Raw genomic sequence first — 23,003 nt, forward strand, 5'->3', positions numbered from 1 at the left:
TATATGCTGAACTTACAGATGTGGCACTGAAGACAAGTATTTCTTGCAGTCTGCCAGATTTCTGCCATATTAGAAAATACACAGATGACTGTTTAACACTGTGTGTCACTAGACAGGAATTATATTTCACATCTTAATGAGAAAATACTGTCTCAAACTTGTTGCATTAAAAAATTAATTAGCGATTCAACCGTTTTAAAGTATTTTAAAAACTAGCTGTCACAAAGAGATCTTCAATTCTACAAAGAGCAGAATCCGAAATGAACTTTCAGAATACAATGTTATCATTCTTAAAAACCTGATTACTAAAAAAGAAGGAAAAATAAAGTCATAATCCCACCACCAAAAAATAGCCACTATTAAATATTTTGGGATATAGATACAGGTACAGATCTACAGCTCTACATCTAAACCTATACATGTATAGACATAGACATATATCCTTTCAGACATTTAAATATGTATATAATTTTACCACAAATGAGATCATACTCCTCTTTACAATGACATATGAAACTGTTATAAAACAAAGATTAACAGAGCAACTGGTTTTCAATGAGGCATTGCTAAACATGTTTCCAGTAAAGTAATGCTAGCAGCAAGTTAAATGAGGGCTACACAGAGCAACAGGATGGCCCTGCATATAGTGCTGGATCTATTGTTCCCAAATGAATGACCTTTAAAATAGATAAGAAGGGCACCTGATTTGTGCTGTTGTGTTTTAGCCATATTGTTCTGACCATTCTTTTACTTTGTCATATCCTTCTGTAGCTGTTTATTCTGTTAGGTACTCTCCTCCTTAAATTCTTTCCCTAGTATCTGAATCTAATTTATTGGTTTCTAAATCACTGAATTATTATTTGTTCTTCTCAGAACAAATCTCACCTCTGATAAATCTCTCTCTGATATCTTAACTAGCTTTGCTTCCCTCTTCCATCCAAACTAGTTGGCATAGTTATTAACTTACTATTTCTCTTTTCCCCACTTTCTTCCTCACCACCATTTATGAGCCCATGGTTTCAATGATTAGTTCTATTCTGGAAACTATTAAACCTATCTCACCTCAAGTTTAACATGTGTAAATGAAAATTCATCCACTTCCCCCCAAATTACTTGCCTCCCTCTCCAATTTCTTCAGTATTGTTCCTTTATTCTACTTAACACCCAGGAATTATCTTCAACTTCTCCCTCCCTTTATCCTATCCAATCTCTCTTTATTAAATCATGCTTCAAGATGCCTCCTAAATTTGTTCATTCCTTGTCTTCATTTCTTTCATTTGTTCATTTCTTTGCCTTCAACCTAATACAGGCCAACATTGCTTCACAACTAGACATTAGCAACAGTGTCCTGAATGAGGTTAGGATATCTGTCCCCATGCCCCTGTCCCTCTTTCTAGGCTACTCTTACTGCAACAATCAGTGAGATATAAGGAAGGGGGACCTGTGCTTGAAATTAGGGGCTCAAGGGTAAATTCTCTCTCTGCTACCTCAGGTGTCACCTTCAGCATATTTCTTTTCTCTTTCTAGGCCTGAGAATTTCCTTATCTGCAAAATGGCACGTTGGACTGTCCACGTGGGCTCTAAGCCTCCTTGTAATTCTAAAAATCTCCTACTCTGACACTTTTTTGTTCAAGGAACCACAATGATTTTCCAGAGTGCCCCCACCCTAAAGATCAGAGCTATTACGGTTTTCCGGTTTGTACTGTCCCTTAATTCAGATTGCTCACTTTACCATACCCCTAATGAGCCCCAGCCTTTCCACTTGTTCTACTATTGTTCTCCTTCATTTGTAAATTATTTATTTTCTAAATGTTTGGGAGTGACTGCTAATGTACACAGCACTTTGCCAGGTCCTGGGAATAGCAAGGTAAAAGACATAATCCTTACCCTCAAAGAATTTACCATCTTATTGGAGATACGGGTAACAAACAGACAGTAGTGTGTTAAGTGCTATGCTAAAGAAGTTACCATATCCCAGTTGTTTGGGGGGCAGAAAAAAGCATCACTTAACATGACTGAGTACCTAGGAAGGCTTCAGAAAAAATGCGCCAATTCCAAGCTGAGTCCTTGAATCTTAAAAGGGAAAACAAATATTAAGGAGGAAAGGTGTGTCCTATTGCTACCCTGAGCAGCAGGAGAGAGAGGGTAAAATTTTTTTAGAACAGGGCATACTGGGCCAAGTGCCAGATTGTAAATACTGAAGAGGGAAAGAGGCAAGCAGTGAGGCTGGTCATTATAACCGGACTGGAATGCCACCCTAAGGAGTTTGGATTTTATCAGAGGAAAGGTGAAGTATGCGCTGTACTTCGATTCAGACAATTCGTTTCCTGCCCTACTATTGGGGAAACGTGGTAACTGGCACTAAAACGTTCAAGGCTGATGGCAAGGATAATCCAGTAGGGGGAAATGGTGACCTGCCAAAAATTGTTCTGGCTACTGGTTGGTCTACGAAAACGCTAATGTGACCGATGCCTTACGGCCTCATCCCAGTAACCGACCTCTACTCGTACCCTGCCTAGTGGCTCCCATCAACCCCCGGCCACCAAGACAAAGAGGGCTGGGCCCGGGCTAGGACACAGAGAAGAGCGCTTCCGGAGACCTCGCGAGATTTCCCGTGAGCCGCGGCCGACCAGGCGCGTCTGTCCGGTCGCCCAGCAACCGCACCACGGCTGCCGATGAGGCCTGGCACCCGCGAAATTTACCAAACCTGAGTTACTGACCTGGCTCATCCCGCGAACGGTGAGATGCCCTCAAGGGAGAAGTGTGGGAACCGAGGAAACCCTAGAGCCACGTTTCTCAAACTTACCTGCCAGTAAGACTTTCCTGGGGCACTTGTTAAAATGCAGATTACTAAGCCTTATCTCCTGACATCAAGAATTTCCAGAAAAAGTCTGAAAGTCTGTATTTTAAACAAAGGGCTAGAATCAGGCAAGGCTGAGAAACAGCTCTAGGGGAGGGAGACACGGGTGGAGTGGTAGCCAAGAAGCTGAGGAAGCGGGATTTGTGGGCTTGAAAAGGGGAAAGCCTCACAGCCGGCGATTTAGAGCATCTGTAAGCCACTGGGTTTGGGGCTACCTAAGGGAAATATACAAACTGAATTCGGAAACGTCCCCCGCATCTAGCCTGTAGGAGCCCCAAATGATGAAAGCCAAGGGGTCTACTAAAATGGATTTCCAAAGCACTTGTATAGCAGCTCTAAGCTGTCCCCACTGGCGATCTGGAGAGCTAGAGACATCCTAGCAAATGGAGCCCTGAGAGTACAGAGATCCGTAGTAGGGAAAAATTATGGAAAAGCAGTTTCTCAAACTTTAGAAAATAATGAACCTCTTTTAAAAGAAAATCAAGGACATCTCACAAGTGTTGACATAATTATTTTTATTATATTATTCTAAAGTGTGTCCAAATCCAAACTAGTTTAAACTCCTGAAGCTTATAATGTCTCTGAAACAAACTATAGTACCAATAAAGTTTACTATTCTATTAACGACATGAATGGTGGTGTTTTGATGAAACCAAATCCTCTCTTGTGGATTTGATTGCTATAATGCACATTCTTTTGAGTTAACAGTCTCTATCATTGTGTGTTATGGGTTCAATTCTCTCCCTTTCCATATTCAAACCCCTGGAAAGTTTGCCTATAGCTTGTTGATGAGGTCCATTGGCCTTTCCCTGGTTTAATAAATACTTCACTTATATATTACATTAGCCTCTTTCCTTTTCTAGTTGTCTGAGAGAAATTTACTTCTATACAAACACCAATTTGTGCACTGGAACCTAGAGACAAAGTCCATTTATAGCATTGTCATTCATGAGGATTCAGATGATCCAAAATTTCTGTTTTAGCCCAGGTTAGAAAACAGAGCCTGAAGGAAAAACTCATGTGATAACACTTTTTGGGAGGCTGTAATCTCAGGGAAGGAAGAGAGAGGGAAAAAAGGAATGAGACAGAGATGGAAGGAGAGCAAATATAAGAGAATGTGTAACGCAGAAGTCTACAGCATGTTTTCAGAGGGACCTTTTGAAATGGCTGTGTCTCTTAAAAGTCTATGGGGGGGGGGGGTTCCCTGGTGGCGCAGTGGTTGAGAATCTGCCTGCCAATGCAGGGGACGCGGGTTCGAGCCCTGGTCTGGGAGGATCCCACATGCCGCGGAGCAACTGGGCCCGTGAGCCACAATTGCTAAGCCTGCGCGTCTGGAGCCTGTGCTCCGCAACAAGAGAGGCCGCGATGGTGAGAGGCCCGCGCACCGCGATGAAGGGTGGTCCCCGCTTGCCGCAACTAGAGAAAGCCCTCGCACAGAAACGAAGGCTCAACACAGTCATAAATAAATAAATAAAAGAACGTGAATTTCTTAAAAAAAAAAAAAAAAAAGTCTATGGGGGAAAGAAGGGAGAATAAATCATTCATGGTTCCTGTCTCCCATTAGTAAAAGTTACTCCCAAAGGGCATTGCTTCCTTCATAGTATAGGCTTGCTTCTGCATGGCCACCTGTACAGCAGTCTCCTGCCTCGGCTGTAAGGGAGAAACCCTGGGATGTATAACCTTTTTACGATGTGCATTTTTACCACAGTTATCATGTAAAAAATATATTTGAAATTTCTAGAAAAGTATCTAAAATTTTAAAATATGGGCCAAAGAAATCATATTTTTAAAATACTTTACATAGTTTAAAAATATTGCATTTTGACACATTAGCTACAGAGAATGTAATTCCTAAAATAATGACATTTGCAATATAAACAAAAATATATGATCCCTAAAAATGACTCTAAACAAAACCCTTATGCATGGCCTTAATTAGGAGAAAATTATAAAACTACTGAAAGTCATTAAAGAAGCACTCCTAAAAAGGAGAGACATACCATAGTGATGGAAATGATAACTCAGTATTAGAGAGATGTTAGTGCTTCACAAATTATTTATAAATTCAATGCAATTCCTAACAAAATTCTGACAGGATTTTTCATGGAACATGACAAGTTGATTTTAAAATGTATACGAAAGAGTCAGGGAGGAGAGGATTCTGGGAATATGGCAGAATAGGGAGCATCTGTCTCCCCACCTAAACAACAGCTGCACTGGCAGAACCTGTCTGCTGTTAACTATTTTAGAATGCTGGAGTCTGCTGAACGCTTACAACTTCCAGGGGAAGGCTTAGACAATAGACTGCATAAGCTGTGGTTCATGTTGGTCAGTTTCAGATCTTACCTCTGCAATAGCTGCCCATCCCCCCCCCCCAACCCTGTGGCAGGAAGCTGTGCAGGGGTTTCTGGAGCATCTTGCACACAGCTTACAGGAGCCAAGTGGGCAAAAAGCACTATCCACCAAATATTGAGGCTCTGCCCGCTAATCACTGATTGCTGCTTCTGATCACAGAGATGCAGACAAAGAGGTTGTACCTCTCCCCACTGTTGCAAGCCCCACTCCCTCTGGTTGAAGTGACTTCCAGAAGGATTTAAAGGGCTACTGCCCATTAGTTCCCCCCTCTTCCTTTATTTTTCTCTTTTTCCCCTTTTGGGAACCAGACATTAAACACTAGGGCATTCAAAAGCAGCTCCACATAAAGGGAAAAATAGAAAGTGACCTATACATGCCAAAAGAAAGGTTCAGACTTCGAAAAGACCTGAGAAGACCTTAAGTTTATACCTCAGGCTGATCCCCAGCACAGAGATAGCCTGTAACAATAAAAAACAAAAACAAAAACAAAAACCAAAAACAGCAGACTCTGGGGAAGGAGGAGAATCTGATTTTCAGAGCTACCACGTTATTAGATTAAAATGTCCAGTCTTCCACAACAACAACAACAACAAAAACCAAGGCATACAAAGAAATGGGAAAGTATGGTCTATTCAAAAATACATAATCAGGGACTTCCCTGGTGGTCCAGTGGGTAAGACTCTATGTTCCCAACGTGGGGGGCCCAGGTTCAGTCTCTGGTGGGGGAACTAGATCCCACATGCATGCTGCAACTAAGCATTTGTATGTTGCAACTAAAGGATCCCACATACCACAACAAAGATTCCGCATGCCACAACTAAGACCCAGCGCAGCCTAAATATTTTTTTTTAAGTTTATTAAAAAAAAAAACTACATAATCATAAATTGTCCCTGAAAAAGACCCAGTGGCAGATATACTAGACAAAGACTTTAAAACAACTGTCTTAAATATGCTCAAAAATCTAAAGCAGTAGAGAAAGTCAAGAAAATAATGTATGAACAAAATGGAAATATCAATAAACAGATACAAATATTAAAGAGAAATTCTGGAGCTGAAAAGTACTGAAGAAAAATGAACAGAGCCTAAGGAACCTGTGAGACAGCATCAAGCAGACCAACATATGCACTGTGGGAGTTCCAGAAAGGAGGGAGCGGGGAGGGGAGGAGGGAGAGAGAGAGAGAGAGAGAATAGGGCAGAGAGAATATTTGAAGAAATAATGGCTGAAAACTTCCCTAACTTGATGAAAACATAACTCAAACATGCAAGAAGCTCAATGAACTCCAAGTAAAATTGTACTCAAAGAGACCCACACTGAGACACATTACAATCAAACTTTCAAAAGACAAAGAATCTTGAAAGCAGCAAGAAATAACTCATCACATACAAGGAATCCTTAATAAGATTATCAGCACATTATTCATCACAAACTTTCAGGTCAGAAGACAGTGAGCCAATATATTCAAAGTGCTAAAGAAAAAAACCTGCCAACAAAGAATCCAGTATCGACAAAACTGTCCTCCAAAAGTGAGGCAAAAATAAAGACATTGCCAGAGAAACAAAAGCTGAGGGAGTTCATTACACTAGACCTGCCCTGCAATAATGCTCAAGGGAGTCCAGCAAGGTAAAATGAAAGAACACTAGATAGTAATTTGAAGCCACATGAAAAAATAAAGATCTCAATAAATGTAAAAGCAAGGGGAATTACAAAAGCTAGTATTTTTGTAAAAATGGTTAGTAATTCCACTTTTTGTTTTTCTACGTGATTTAAGAGACTAATACATTTAAAAAACAATGAGTCTAAAATCTAGTATTATTGTAACTTTAGTTTGTAACTCACATTTATTACATAATTTAAGTGACTAATGCATTTAAAAGAATTGTTAGTTTATGTTTTTGGGTACACAATGTATAAAGATGTAATTTTGTGAGATCAACAACCAAAAAGGTGGGGACAGAGCTATAAAGACACAAAGTTTTATGTATTATTTAGGTTAAACTGGCATAAATCAAATTAGAGTGATATAACTTTAGGATGGTAAAAGTAACCACATGTAAATGTAACCCCATGGTAACCACACAGAAAATAGCTCTGGAATATACAGAAAAGGAAATGAGAAAAGAATTTAGTTCCACTGCAAAAAATCAACTCAACAAAGATAAGACAGGAAGACAGAAAACGAGGAGCAAAAACAGTATAAGGCATATAGAAAATAAGTAACAAGATGAGAGAGAGAAACATTTACGCACCTAATGAAAAACAATCAAAACACAATATATGAAGCAAAAACTGACAACTGAAGAAAGAAATTATTACAGTTCTACAGTAATAATTGTAGACTTCAATATTCTACTCTCAATAATGGATAAAACAACCAAACAAAAGTAAGGAAATAGAGGTCTTAAACAACATAATAAAGAAACTAGGTCTAACAGATATATACAGGACATTCTACCCAACAACAACAGCAAGCATATTCTTCTGAAATGCACATGAGACATTTTCCAGGATAAACCATACCTTAGGCCACAAATTAAATTTCAATAGATTTTAAAAGATAGATATCATACAAAGTATCTTCTCCAACCACAATGGGATAAAGTTAAAGACCAGTAACAAAAAGAAAATTGGAAAATTAACAATAAGCAATGCACTTATGGATCAAAAAAGAAATCACAAGAGAAATTAGAAAATTCTGAGAGATGAATGAAAATGACAACACAACATACCAAAACTTATGGGACACAAGAAAAGCAATGCTAAGAGGGAAATTTATAGCTATAAATGCTGACAGAAAAAACAAGAAAGATCTCAAATCAACAAGCTAACTTTACAACTTAAGGAACTAGAAAAATAACTAAGCCAAGGCTAGCAGAAAGAAGAAAATAATAAAGATTAGAGCATAGATAAATGAAATACAGAATATAATAGAGAGAAAACCAATGAAACCAAAACCTGGTTCTTTGAAAAGATCAACAAAATTGACAAAGTTTTAGCCAGATGGACTAAGAAAAAAAGAAGACGCAAATAACTAAAATGAGAAATGAAAGCGGGGATGTTACTACCAATTCTACAGAAATGAAAAGGATTATGAGAGTACTATGAACAATTGTATGCCAAAAATTGGATAACCTAGATGAAATGGAAAAATTCCTAGAAACACAAAGCCTACAAACACTAAATCATGAAGAAATAAAAAACCTGGGGCTTCCCTGGTGCAGCAGTGGTTGGGAGTCCGCCTGCCAGTGCAGGGGACACAGGTTCGAGCCCTGGTCTGGGAAGATCCCACATGCCGCGGAGCAGCTAAGCCCGTGTGCCATGGCTGCTGAGCCTGTGCTCTAGAGCCCGCAAGCCACGACTACTGAGCCCATGTGCCACAACTACTGAGGCCCACGCGCCTGGAGTCCATGTTCCGCAACAAGAGAAGCCACCACAATGAGAGGCTCGTGCACCGCAATGAAGAGTGGCCCCTGCTCTCTGCAACTACAGAAAGCCCACACAGAGCAATGAAAACCCAACGTAGCCAAAAATATAAATAAATAAATAAATTTATTTAAAAAAAGAAATAAAAACTCTGAATAGACTTATAACTAGGAAGGAAATTGAATCAGTAATCAAAAACCTCCCACCAAAGAAAAGCCTTGGCTCTGATGGCTTCACTGGTGAATTCTATGAAACATTTTAAGAAAAACACCAATCCTTCTCCAACTTTTCCAAACTTTGACGAGAAACGAACACATTCATATTCATTCTGTGAGACCAGCATTACTGTGATACCAAAGTCAGACAAAGACACTACAACAAAAGAAAACTATAGACCAATATCCCTTATGAACACTGATGCTAAAATCCTCAACAAAACACTACCAAACCAAATTCAGCAGCATATTAAAAAGATTACAGGGCTTCCCTGGTGGCGCAGTGGTTGAGAATCTGCCTGCTAATGCAGGGGACACGGGTTCGAGCCCTGGTCTGGGAAGATCCCACATGCCACAGAGCAACTGGGCCCGTGAGCCACAACTACTGAGCCTGCGCGTCTGGAGCCTGTGCCCCGCAACGGGAGGGGCCGCGATAGTGAAAGGCCTGCGCACAGCGATGAAGAGTGGCCCCCACTTGCCGCAACTAGAGAAAGCCCTTGCACGAAACGAAGACCCAACACAGCCATAAATAAATAAATAAAGTAGCTATTAAAAAAAAAAAAAGATTATACACCATGAATAAGTGAGATTTATTCCTAGAATACAAGGATGGTCAACATGTAAAAACTGATGAACATAACATACTACATTAACAGAATGAAAGGAAAAAAACACATAATGCAGAAAAAACATTTAACAAAATTCAACAACCTGAATTTTCACAATAAAAACACTCAACTACCTAGTAATAGAAGGAAACTACCTCAACATAATAAAAGCCATATATGAAAAACCCAAAGTGAACATCAGACTTAATGGTGAAAGACCGAAAGCATTTCCTCTAAGGCAAGAATGCTCACTTTCACCACTTCTATTCAACATCACACTGGAAGTTCTAGCCAGAAATATTTGGCAGGAAAAAGAAATAAAAGGCATCCGAAATGGAAAGGAAGAAGTAAAATTATCTCTGTTTGCAGATGATATGATCTTATATGTAGAAACTCTAAAGATTACATACACACACACAAAAATGTTAGAACCAATAAGTGAATCCAGCAAAGTATCAGGATACAAAGTCAACAAATATCAGTTGCGTGTCTATATACAAACAATGAACAACCTGAAAAGGAAATTTTTAAAAAATTCCATTTATAGTAGCACCAAAAAGAATGAAACACCTAGGAACTAACCAAAGAGGTGAAAGATTTATTCACTGAAAACTACAAAACACTGTTGAAAAAATTTAAAGAAGACATAAATGAAAACATATCCCCTCTTCAGGGACTGGAAGACTTAATATTGTTTAACATGTCAATAATACCCAAAGTGATCTACAGATTCAATGCAAGCCTTATCTAAATCCCAATGATGGGTTTGGTTTTTTTGTTTTGTTTTTTTGCAGAAATAGAAAAATGTATCCTTAAATTCATAAGGAATCTCAAGAGATCCAAATATCCAAAACAATTCTGAAAAAGAAGAACAAAGCTAGACGACTTGTACTTCCTGATTACTACAAAGCTATAGTCATCAAAACAGCACGGTACTGGCATAAAGACAGAGATATAAACCAATGGAATAAAACAGAAAGCGTAGAAGTAAACCTCACATATACAGTCAAATGATTTTTGACATGGGTGTCAAGACCATTCAATGGGGAAAGGACAGTCTTTTCAACAAATGAGGCTGGGAAAGCTGGATATCCACAGGCGAAGAATGAACTTGGACCCTTATTTAACACCATATACAAAGATTAACTCAAAATGGATCAAAGGCCCTAATGTAAGGCCTAAAACTGTAAAACTCTTACAAGAAAACACAGAGCAAAAGCTTCACAATACTGGATTTGGCAATGATTTCTTAGAAATGACATCATTGACACAGGCAGCAAAATTAAAAATAGGCAAATTATAGTTCACGAAAATTTTTAAAATTTGTGCTATCAACAGAGTAAAAAGACAATACAGAGAATGGGAAAAATATTTGCAAGTCATACATCTGATAAGGGATTGATATCTAGAATATATAGAGAACTCTTAAACCTCAAGTGGGCAAAGAACTTGAAAATATTTGCAAATCATACACCTGACAGGGGTCTACAACTCAACAAGAAAACAACCTGATTAAAAAATGGGCAAAGGGCTTGAATACACATTTCTCCAAAGAAGATATACAAATGGCCAATAAGCACATGAAAAGATGCTCAACATCACTAATCATTAGGGAAATGCATATCAAAACCACAATGAGATACCACATCATGCCCATTAGGATGGCTACTATCAAAAATACAGATAATAACAAATGTTAGTGAGGATGTGGAGTTATTGGAACTCTTGTGCACTGTTGGTTGGAATGTAAAATGGTAAAGCCGCTGTGGAAAACAATATAGCAGTTACTCAAAAAATGAGCAGTAGAATTACCATAAGATCCAGCAATTCTGCTTCTTTATATATACCAAAAAGAATTGAAAACACAGTCTCGAAGAGATATTTGTACACCATGTTCACAGCAGCATTATTCACAATAGCTAAAACATGGAAGCAACCCAAATGTCCATAGATGGGTGAATGGTAAGCAAAATCTGGTAAATACATACAATGGAATATTATTCAATCATAAAAAGGAAGGAAATTCTGACTTATACTACAGTAAGGATGAACCTTGAGCACATTATGCTAAGTGAAATAAACTTAGTAACAAAAATAAAATATTATTCTACTTATATGAGGTTCTTAGAGTCATCAAAATCATAGAGACAAAATAGAATGGTGGTTACCTGGGCCAGGGGGGAGGGGGGAGAATGGAGAATTATTATTTAACAGGGATAGAATTTCAGTTTTGCAAGGTGAAAAGAGTACTGGAGATAGATTGTGGCAATGGTTGTATAATATTATAAATGTATTTAGTAAAACTGAACTGTACACTTATAAAATGGTTAAGATGGTGAATTTTATATTTTACCACAATAAAAAAATTGGAAAATAAAAAAGAGTTAAGAACCAAGACTAACCAAGGTGGAGCGATATTATTAAGCTGTACTAATTTAGACAGGGTTGACCTGGGGATAGATACATAAATGAATAGACGAGAAATGAACCATGTATATATGCTGGGATAATTGGTTCTCCATAAGAAAAAAATAAAATTAAGTCTCTATCTCACTTCTTATACATTAATCAATTCTAGATTAAGACCAAAATGTGCAAAGCAAAATTTTAATATATTTAGAAGAAAATATAGGTCTTTCTCCTAAAATTAGGATAGGGAAGGAGTTACTTAATAAGCTACAAAAAGCATAAAACATGAGCAAAAAATTTCTTGATACATTTTACTATATTAAAAAAATACAGCTTCCATTTTTTATAAGATGCCATTAAAAACAAACTGAAAAATCAAGGAGAAAAGACAAGCTACAGCCTGGAAATAGATATTTGCTACTATATAATCAATAAAATATTAGTATCTGATAGAAATACACATGTATCTAAAAATTATTTATAGAAACAGAACCCAAAAGGAAAAATAGGCAAAATATAAGAAACTACAATTAACAGAAAAGGAATTCCACATGGTCAATAACAGGAAAAGACTCTCATCTAATGGCAAATCCAAATCCATTTTTGTTTCATTTTTATAAATAAAAATCTCTAAGAAAAGAAAAACAATGAGATATATCACACCCATCAGATTGGCAAAAAGTTAAAAACTGCAAATATCAAGGTTGACAGTGGTGTAAACCACATTGTAGAGCAATAGAAACTCTCTTAACTGCCAGTGGTAAAATTCTATGGAGAACAATTTGGCAATATACAGTAAGGTTGAAAATGTCAGGAACAGCCATCCTTAGTTTTAAACCTTAAAGAAGCTCTTGCACATGTGCTAAAGATGCTGTATATACAAGAGCCATAAAAGCAACACTGCAAAAGCAAAAAATTAAAACACCAAAAAATCTATCATCAGAAGAAATACATTTCCTACAATAGGATTTTATACAACAGTGCATATTTCCTAGAGCTAATACACATCAACTCCGATGATTCTCACAACCAAAATATTTTTAAAAAATAAAGTTGGAATCAAAATAATACCATTTGTGACTGTAAAAATGTAAAAAACAGTACCATATATTGTTTAGATACACACATAGCTGTAGCAAAAGTATAAAGACATGAATAGGGAGGTCTAAATTTAGAATAAACCCTAAATTTGAGAATGGAGCGAGAGAAAGATATAGAGGGGTTCAAACGTATTTGTAATGTTTTATATTTTCAGCTGACCTATGGATTCATGGGTGTGGTGTTATTCTTTATCATGAAATATTTTTAAGGTAAGATTAAGAAAAGTTACTTATACTTAACTAGAAACTTTGTTCGGAATATTATTTTGTCATGTTTGAAATTTCATCTGTAAACAATAAGCTTACATTTTTGTTATAAAAATAATGAATTTATGGAAATTTCAAAAATCTATGAAGATTTCATAATTTTATTCTGTAGATTATATCTTGCATTCTGAAGAGCCTAAGGATACATTCTATATCTTAAAATACTTTATTGTGGGCATTTTATATAATATAGCCTGGGTAATTATATGCCAATGTGTGAGAACACAAATTTATCTTTCACTGAATTCATTTTTTCCTCCTAAGCATTTATTTCACGTCCAGAATACCACACAAATTGAGGTGTTTGGTTGGTGAAATTCCAGATACATTGGAGTAAAAATGCTTAATTTTAAACTGTATTTTTGGTTACATATTGAATAAGAGAATATAAAACACAATTGGGGAAACTGGGATATTTATCACTTAAATAGCTATACTTTCTGGATGATTGAAAACAATAGGTTATCTCAAACTTATGGACCACATATGGATATCTTACATAAAGCAATATTTTATTAATAGCATGTTTTCCTTATTCAACAGCCTTAATATATTCCAGGTGAAACAATGAACAGTTATCTGTGAACAAAACAATTGTAGCACAATGACAGCAAACATTTATTGACCTATGTACCAGGTACTCTGTACATGATTATCTCATGTAATCCTCACAATATCCCTTGCAAGTAGGTACCATTATCCTACTTTTATAAGAACCTGAGGTAACATGCCCAAGATTGCCTAACCAGTGAGCAGTGGAGCCAAAGTTTGAACCCAGGCAGTCTGGGTTGAGAAACACTGCATTATGTTGCCTCTTTCTGGATTACAGTTGTAGTAACATAAAATGTCAAGGCCAGCTCCATTTTTAAGTATTTTCACCACTGTCCTGTGAATATGCTCAAGGTTTTCATACCATGTGTTCTGACTTGGGAGACTAATAAGTATGATCACTTGGTCTCATTTTCAACTGTCACTAACTTGAGTGGTTTGAGACAGATCTCTCTCTGGGCCTTAGTTTCTTCATGTGAGAACACTAAATGATACTGAGGTCATTTTCAACTCCAAGAGAGAAAAATAATCCTTTAAAAGATGCCCACAATAACAAGTCAACACTAGGGAGAGGAAAAGATTTAAAAGTAAAAGTGAATGTGTATGGTGATTTAATCAATTTTGGTGTTTCAAATCTTTTTATGAAAAAAATTGAGGCTATAAACTTAGAAAAAACCTAAATATCCCTAAAAATGTCTATGAACTAGTTTATCAAATAGTTTTTATGTGAGAAAATTACAGAGTGAGTCAAAATAATTTTTCCTAAATTGCTATGTACATAATACTCCTTTTTTTCTTTAATTTTTAGAAAGTTGGGCATAAAACAATACCTAAACCTGCTTCTTAACATGGTACCAGAAGAGAGCTATTGCCAAGAATTTGATTTATAGAGAAATCATGGTTCGACTGACCTTGGATCTAATTGCCAAAAAGAGCAATCTTAAACCCCGAAAAGAAGAAACCACTTTACAATACCTGAAGAAAATAACTCATATAAATTTTTCAGCCAAAAATATAGATGCAATTGTAAGAACTGTGAAATTATTTCCTATTTTTATATAATTAACAATGTAAAGTTTAGAAACTGGTATCAGGGCATACCTTCTTTTTAATTATATTTTGATTAGTCAGCTTTATATTATGTTTTTATTTTAGTTTCCTGCTTGTGATGTTAAACTTTAAAAATTAAGCCTCTATAAAATACACCATTGTAATTGTTAAATATATGTGTTAAATATATATGTTCCCCTAAAATTCTTTACAGTATAGCAAACTAGATTTGGAAGTATATGCTGGAAAATAATTTCAAAGATAATTAGTTTTGGATAATTCCAAAGTCTTGGAATATGAATTTTTAACATATCAAAATATTAAGAATTATATGTAAGTACCATATTTCAAAACATGAACAGTGACATCTTTTTGCACATAATTTGACTGGTTATATAAATATAGGTTATACCATGTCAGTTATATCAGACAAGATTATGTTAACTTGGATATATACTCTGTGCTAAGCTAATTTTCTCTGTGCTAAGCTAGTTTTTGGCTTTAATTTGGGAAATTTTAAAGGCAGCAATAACCCTTTTAGGCCATTTGTATTGGTATCCGTTGTCTACAATAAAATGCTAAAGACTACAGATAAGCAAAATTTTCTTGGAAGCATAAGCTACATGAGGGCAGGGATCATGTCTTTTTTTTTCACATCACTCTAAATCCCCTATCCAGTACGGTGCCCGACTCATATTAAGTGCTTTAATAAATATTTACTGAATGAATGAATGAATGAAAAAAACACAAAAGCTCCAGGCAAAATTGTCAATTAAGACAGTCAGGGGTTTTTTTTTGCAGAGACCTTCTTCAGCTCCCATTCTATATTCCTTTCCAGTTTCCAGGTGAGCCTTCTCCCTAACTGCCCAAACCTCATGTTTCCTTTTTATTGCCCAGAGAACTCTGCTTCATCATACCATCACAGACAGCTTTCTCCGGAGAGCTTACATTTAATGTACTTTTGGCCCCTCACAATCAGTGCTCCTTCAGTGTGGAGGACCTCTGTTAGGACGAAAGCAAACTGGTTTAAATAATTCCAACCGGTTCCTAAGATGTGGCTGTATTTTAAAAGATCTTGTGACTTAATGAAAGCTGAGATATTTTGAGCAGAATTTCACTTTACCTCTTCCCTACTTACTCTAGACTAACTCTACCACCACACAAGAAATGACAGACTTTTAAATACCTTTATTTTCTTACCTCAAAAGTAAGTGGTGTTCATTTATAAAACACATATAAATACATATAAAAATAAATATAAAAAGAAAGAAATTGACTTGAAATCCTTCCATGCATAGAAAACCAATGTTAACATTAGGTGATGTCCTTTCAGTCTTTTTTCTAGGCATGTATTCATATAATTTTACAATAATGGGTCATGTTGAATATACTGTTTTCATTTTGTTATGAGATCTACAAGATATTACTAAAGAAATTAAAGGATAATTAATGGCTATACAGTATTCCCTTCAATAGCATTATCATAGTTTATTAATCCATTGTTCTTGAATATCTAGGTGACTTCCAGTGGTTTTTCAGTATTATAAACCACAACAGTTTATTTCCAATCCTACAGAAAGATTAAGCCCTGATTCATAATGTTGAAGCAATAATTTGTTAGATGCTTCAACTTCCAGAGGAGCCTAATTGCTTCCAAGGAAAACTGCTTGCCCTAGGAAAATCTTTCTTAACAAACACAATTTTATTGATAAGGTTACAGAATACTAAAACCTAGAACTAATTTTGTAATCATTCTAATCTCATTTTGACTGTGTTAAGAACAGAGGAATTCTGTTCTTTTATATTAACCTTAATGAAATGTGTAGAATGATTAAGTGAAAAACTTTCTTAAAAACACAAGTTTTCAGGAGAAATTAAGTATCACCTGTTTTTATTTTTCTTTTAGGAAGACCTCTCTCTTTGCAAAAATCTTAGTGTTTTATATTTGTATGATAACTGTATTAGTCAAATCACTAACCTGAATTATGCCACAAATCTGACCCACTTGTACCTACAAAACAATTGTATTTCATGTATAGAGAACCTCGGGTCATTAAAGAAACTGGAAAAACTGTAAGTGCTTTTATTTCTAAGTAATGTAATTGTCATCATTACAGTAATATTTTTGCATGCAGGCATTTCCTTTATCTGCCTCATTTTTATTCTTTTGCAGTATTATTAGTACTAAATAGTTATACATGTAACACTTGACAATTTGCGTTTTATTAACCCTGATAACTTCTTTTGAAAGAGGGTGAGTTGTCTTAAGGGCTTATAGGGATACCTGAAACCTGCTTATTTAGGCTCAACTGGTGAAAAAAGTTTCCATGAAACCCAAATGAGTTCTGTGCCTTTTAGAATCACACATCTCAAAAGGGCAGGGTCATAGAGCTGGTAACGTTGATATAGACGTGATTGTAAAAGGCATTTACTGCCTATGATGATTTTAAACAATGAGGTCCAGTGGATCCAATTTCCCCAGATTGGAGGAACGATCAGTACTTCTCAAAAAGCAGGCCAAGTGCCTCAGAATGGGGAAAATAAGTGGGGTGGAAGATGCTTATTAAAACTTCAGATTGCTATACAAAACAGATCAGCAACAAGGCTTTACTATATAACACAGGGAATTATATTCAATATCTTATAATAACCCATAATGGAAAAATAATCTGAAAAATATATATATAACTGAATCACTTTGCTGTACACCTGAAACTAACACAATATTGTAAATCAACTATATGTCAATTAAAAAATGCAGATTGCTGGGTTCCAACCTAGGTAACCAAATCAGAATCTCTGGAGGTTAAGCTCAGAAATCTTCATTTTTAAACCTATGACCCAGGTGATTCTTATGCACTTCAACACAACAGGAGCACTGGTAGACAGGACTATTTCTCTCACTTTAAAAAAATAAACATTTCTCAGACTTAATTAAGTGTAAGAATCAAATAAATAAACTTTTCATTGATTCAATATAAAGAGAACATTCTGCACGTACAGTTGACCCTTGACCAACATAGGTTTGAACTGTGCAGATCCACTTACACATGGATTTTTTTCAATAGTAAATAATACAGGACTACACGAGCCATGATCCATGGTTGGTGGAATCTGCAAATGCAAAGTAACCAGAGATACAGAGTGCCCACTATAAGTTATATGCAGATTTTCCACTGCAGGGAGGTCAGCGCCCCTAACCACACACCCCCAACAATGTTCAATGGTCAACCCTATAATTTTCACATAGCTCCATGATTTTGTTATTATGTTTTTATCACTTCTAGACCATGATGCTCTCAGAATGTCTATTTTAAAATGGTTTACGGGGGTTGGTGGTGGTGGTGTGATGAACTGGGAGATTGGGATTGACATGTATACACTGATGTGTATAAAATGGATGACTAATAAGAACCTGCTGTATAAAAAATAAAATTTAAAAATGGTTTATATTTTGCAGATATCTGGGAGGCAACTACATTGCTGTCATAGAAGGCTTGGAAGGCTTAGAAGGACTAAGAGAGCTTCATGTTGAGAGTCAGAGGCTTCCCCTTGGAGAAAAGCTCCTGTTTGATCCAAGAACTCTTCATTCTCTGGCAGTAAGGCCACATTTGAGTATTCTGACAAAGAATATAGTGACCAATACTTATAATGAAAAAAGGAAGGTATATCTGGACATTGTAATACTCTGCATGTTTATATGGCCAGTTGAGAATTTGAGAACTAAAACTAATTTTTCCTACATAATTTCTCAGAGACTCAGCAGCTATAAAATGGGAATAATAATTCCTGCCCCTAGGGTAACTGGAAGGATCAAAAGAAGGATGAGAAAAGGTTATATAAAGTGTGAAGTTCTAATACAGATGTTAACTCATTCCTATTTTGACCTTGGTGTGAGCATGATGACTCAAAACTTAAAATTTTAGGAAAAAAGCCTAAGGAAAGAGGAAAGCACAGTTATTTGGAAAAATTTAAACAACCTAGAGAATCATTATAATGATAAGTCATTTTTTCCCTGGATCCTGATTTGATTGTAGGTTGCATTACGTACAGCTCTGCCTCATCCAAAGCAGGTAGAACTGAGAGCACAGATATGAGGTTCCAGCTGTCACCTGACAACCGGTCAAATCACATAGATGTTTCACAATGAGTTGAGAAGCAGGGAGCCAGAGGGTGCCGTGGAGGCTTTTACTGATCCTCAAAATGAGATTTGATAGGATATGCTACTTTCAATTCTGGGGCAAGGAATGTAAATGGAACAGATTTCGTTGGTTTTACTTTAGAGGGCCCAAAAACAGAGGGCAACAGAAGGTTTTTTTTAACGAAATTTATAACAATTGAGGGGTAGTGCTATAAATTGAAAAAGAAAGGAGTGATCTGATTTCTGTCCTACCCTCCCTACTATCCCATAGAAACAACTGTGTCTCAGCTCAACCTCAGCTGAACCAAGCAGACTCACGCCACTGTGGAGATGGATAGTTTTATTACAGATTATTACCGAAAACGTTTTTTTGCTTGCTCATTTTTGCAGATTCAAGCAGATTCTGAAATTCTAAATATAAGGTATACTTTTTAAGCTGTACATCAGGTCTTAAAAAGTATCAGGAAGTATCTTCTCTAAAGGTTAGCTATGTGTGGACACCTGGGTGGGTAGTCTCCATATTGGTAGAGAATCCCGGGCCTTAGATTTTAAGATGGCTCTGATTTAGTGTTGCTCTATTGTATATTTATGTCCTCATTAACGGCTGATGTTGAACTTCTTGTTAATTAGATAATTATTATTTTAACTGGTTTCTGAACATATGGATTACCAAGAGAAAACTATATGGAGAGATAGAGATAAAAATAAAAATCAGATATTCTTTCAATTCTTGGTCATGTTTCCTATTTAGAAAAATAAAGATAAAAACTATTTCTCCCAGGGACTTCCCTGGCGGTCCAGTGGTTAGACTCCACGCTTCCAATGCATGGCGCGCGGGTTCGAGCCCTGGTTGGGAACTAAGATCCCACAAGCCACACAATGTGGCCAAAAAAACCCCAAAACAAACAAACAAAAAATTATTTCTCCCTAATCTTAGTGATATTTAACACAAAATGATAATTTGCTTGAACTGAAATAACCATTTTTTCTATATTGTGTTATCATTTGCTTATTGGGACATCTTTTTTCTCTCTTTGCTTCTTTCTTGGCTTCTTTCTATAAATTTGTCTTATATCTTGGAAGAGAAAAATTGGACTTACAAAGGAACTTTAGACAAAAATAGTAAGTTACATTACAATTACTATAGTTCTAAAAATTCCATCTGAAAAAAGATATGACATAATCTCCAAGGATTTTTATTTTCTTGCCTAAAGAGCAAAACAGCCTGAACTGATAAATTTTTAATTTTTCACAGATTAGGATTTCTTGTTTCTATATATAGTATTTAATTAGACTATTTATTAACCCTAATTTAGTTACCTTTCTTACAGAAATCCCTCTCTATATTGAATATCAGCAATAATAATATTGATGACATAAGAGACTTAGAAATACTGGAGAATCTTAATCAGCTCATAGCAGTTGACAACCAACTTCTGCATGTGAAGGTAAGGTAAAGGAAAAATGTTTTAATATTTACATGAAATTGTGATTGAAAAATACTTATTTTGCTAAATAACTATAAAATGTATTACTTTTTAAACTATTCTGAATTTGTCCTAAAACTAGTTTATGAATCTTTACTTCTTAATGCATTTATTTGCATAATTCTGCTGTCTTACCTGGTTTTCTCTTCCATACCCCAATGCCTCCATCCCTCACCAACAGAAAAATGTTTCTCTGAGAAGGAAGTATATACTTTTTCCACTCTATATTATTTTTCTATCAAATGTTTCCCTCTGGAGACTAGATTTCTTGCCCCTTAACTCTGATCTCCCAACGAATGAGTTTCTAGTAACTGTGATTAGACCTGAACTTTCTCCCGGCTGCTCCTCTTTGGGGAACACCTGGATCTTTATTCTAATTTGCACTAGCTATATTCATGTCATGTTATGCCATATCATGCCATATTCATTCAATTACTCATTCATTCAAACATGTATTGGGCACCTACACATTTGCCGGGTACTATACTACTCCATGTATTGAAAGAACAGAGGAAGAAAGAGTAGAGTCCCAGGGATTAAAAAAAAAACCCATAGTCAACAAGTGATAAGACTACAATGTGATTCTGTTTTCATAAGTATTGTGGTATCACTAACTTAGCCTGGGGCTAGGGAAGGCTTCCTGGAAACAGTCATCTGTGAGCTTAACCATTGCCAAAACCTCACAGTTTCTGGTTTGACAATGGGGTGGGCTATGATATAATTTCTTTTTTTTTTTTTTAATAAATTTATTTATTTATTTATTATTGGCTGTGTTGGGTCTTCGTTGCTGCGTATGGGCTCTTCTCTAGTTGCAGCGAGCGGGGGCTACTCTTCATTGTGGTGTGCAGGCTTCTCATTGTGGTGGCTTCTCTTGTTGCAGAGCATGGGCTCTAGGTGCACAGGCTTCAGTAATTGTGGCATGCGGGCTCAGTAGTTGCGGCGCACAGGCTTAGTTGCTCCATGGCACGTGGGATCTTCCTGGACCAGGGCTCGAACCTGTGTCTCCTGCTTTGGCAGGCAGATTCTTAACCACTGCGCCATCAGGGAAGCCCTGTGATATAATTTCTTTACATAGGACCATAGAAGGAAGAATAGGCTTCTTTCTCCCATAAACAGAGCTCTTATTTCAAAACCACTTTCAGACAGCTATCCTCTGACCCTAAAAAAGTTACCCCTGGTCTTGTTTCCAAATTCAGGACTATTACCTGGCTCATCTCGTAACTACTGTAAGCAGTAGATAATTATGAAAAGAAATATTATTCTACTACAAATGAATTCCCCAAAATATTCAAAATGCCATTGAACAATCATGGTAGATATTTCAAATAAAAAGAAATAAGGAAGCATGACTCAATTAGTCATTTCAACTTACAACATGAAGGAATTAAGAAGTTCATGGGATCAATTCTGCATTCAAAATATTTTAAATTTTAGACTGCTCTTCTACGCTTTTTCATTGGGCATTTTTGTATTCATCAGAATTATTTAATTTTCCTATGATTTCACAGTATTTGTATCCATACTGTGATAGATGGGTAGTCTTATATAAGATACTGTATACTATATATGTGGTCCTATTCAAAGTGACAGAGCCTGGAGTTTAGGTATTTGATTAAGTAGAGAGGACCTGGGATGTGCACAGTGTTCAACATTCACCCCATGGGAAATGGAAACAGAGTGGCTAAAGACAGCAGCTCACCTTTCCTGGGGAGAGAATGGTGGAGAAATCCAGCCTCCCAAATCTGCAAGATAAGTATTTTCCCTAAATGTTTTTGAAGGCCAGGTTCTAAGCACAATGCTTGGCAAATGTTCAGTAATGAGTGGTGAATATATGAATATATCTTGAAAGATCTGGTTAGTTGTTAATTATCATAATTACCAAGATTCAATGCAGTTATTGTCATTACTTTTAAAGTCTTATTCTATTATGCTTTAAACTCTGAATAGAAAAGGAGAGTTTAACAGGACAAAAATGCTAGCCTATAAATACTCCCAAAGGAAGTTTTTCTGAATGACATTAAAACCAAGCTATTTTGCCTACAATGATTCTCTCAGGCCAAGTTAACGTGAGATTAGAAAGGAAGGTATAGGGGCCATGGTCATGAAGCTGACTATATTCTAAGTGCAACAGAAAGTCACTGCACTTAGAATAAAGGTCCTTTTAGGCCATGGTCATGAAGTAGACTATATTCTAAGTGCAACAGAAAGTCACCGAAAAGATTATATTTTTTAAAGATTTCCCTATCAGCTATGTGAAGAATGGGTTACAAGAATGACAGCAAAAAGGTCAGTTGGGAGACTACTGCAAAGATTAAGTAAGAGAAGATGGCTGCTTGGAGATAAAAAGGAGTGGATGGATTGAAGGTATATTTAGGTTGAACTCATGGAATCTGCTGATTAGTAGGATGTGTAGGAATAAAGAAAAGAAGAATCAAGGTTTTTGTGTGAGGAACTAAGGAGACAGTGGTATGGTAGCCTTTACAAGTTGGGGGATACAAGGGAAGGAATAAAAGAATTCCTTCTATAGAGATGCCGATTCG

General features: G+C 36.3%; 1 protein-coding gene across 2 annotated transcripts in view; it reads left to right on the plus strand.

Moving 5' to 3' along the window:
* Window positions 1-2,560: 2,560 nt before the first annotated feature.
* PPP1R42 (protein phosphatase 1 regulatory subunit 42) overlaps window positions 2,561-23,003 on the plus strand; it is a 52,010-nt gene continuing 31,567 nt past the window's right edge. The window contains exons 1-5 of one of the 2 annotated variants that reach the window (XM_036830662.1): window positions 2,561-2,739; window positions 14,594-14,811; window positions 16,742-16,908; window positions 18,296-18,434; window positions 20,308-20,424. In XM_036830662.1, the coding sequence (XP_036686557.1) occupies window positions 14,683-14,811; window positions 16,742-16,908; window positions 18,296-18,434; window positions 20,308-20,424 (552 nt within the window). In that variant the 5' untranslated portion in view covers window positions 2,561-2,739; window positions 14,594-14,682. The remainder of the gene's footprint in view (window positions 2,740-14,593; window positions 14,812-16,741; window positions 16,909-18,295; window positions 18,435-20,307; window positions 20,425-23,003) is intronic. The other variant, XM_036830660.1, reaches the window with a different exon arrangement.

The sequence above is a fragment of the Balaenoptera musculus genome, chromosome 17, assembly GCF_009873245.2.
Source record: "Balaenoptera musculus isolate JJ_BM4_2016_0621 chromosome 17, mBalMus1.pri.v3, whole genome shotgun sequence".
Lineage (NCBI taxonomy): Eukaryota > Metazoa > Chordata > Mammalia > Artiodactyla > Balaenopteridae > Balaenoptera > Balaenoptera musculus.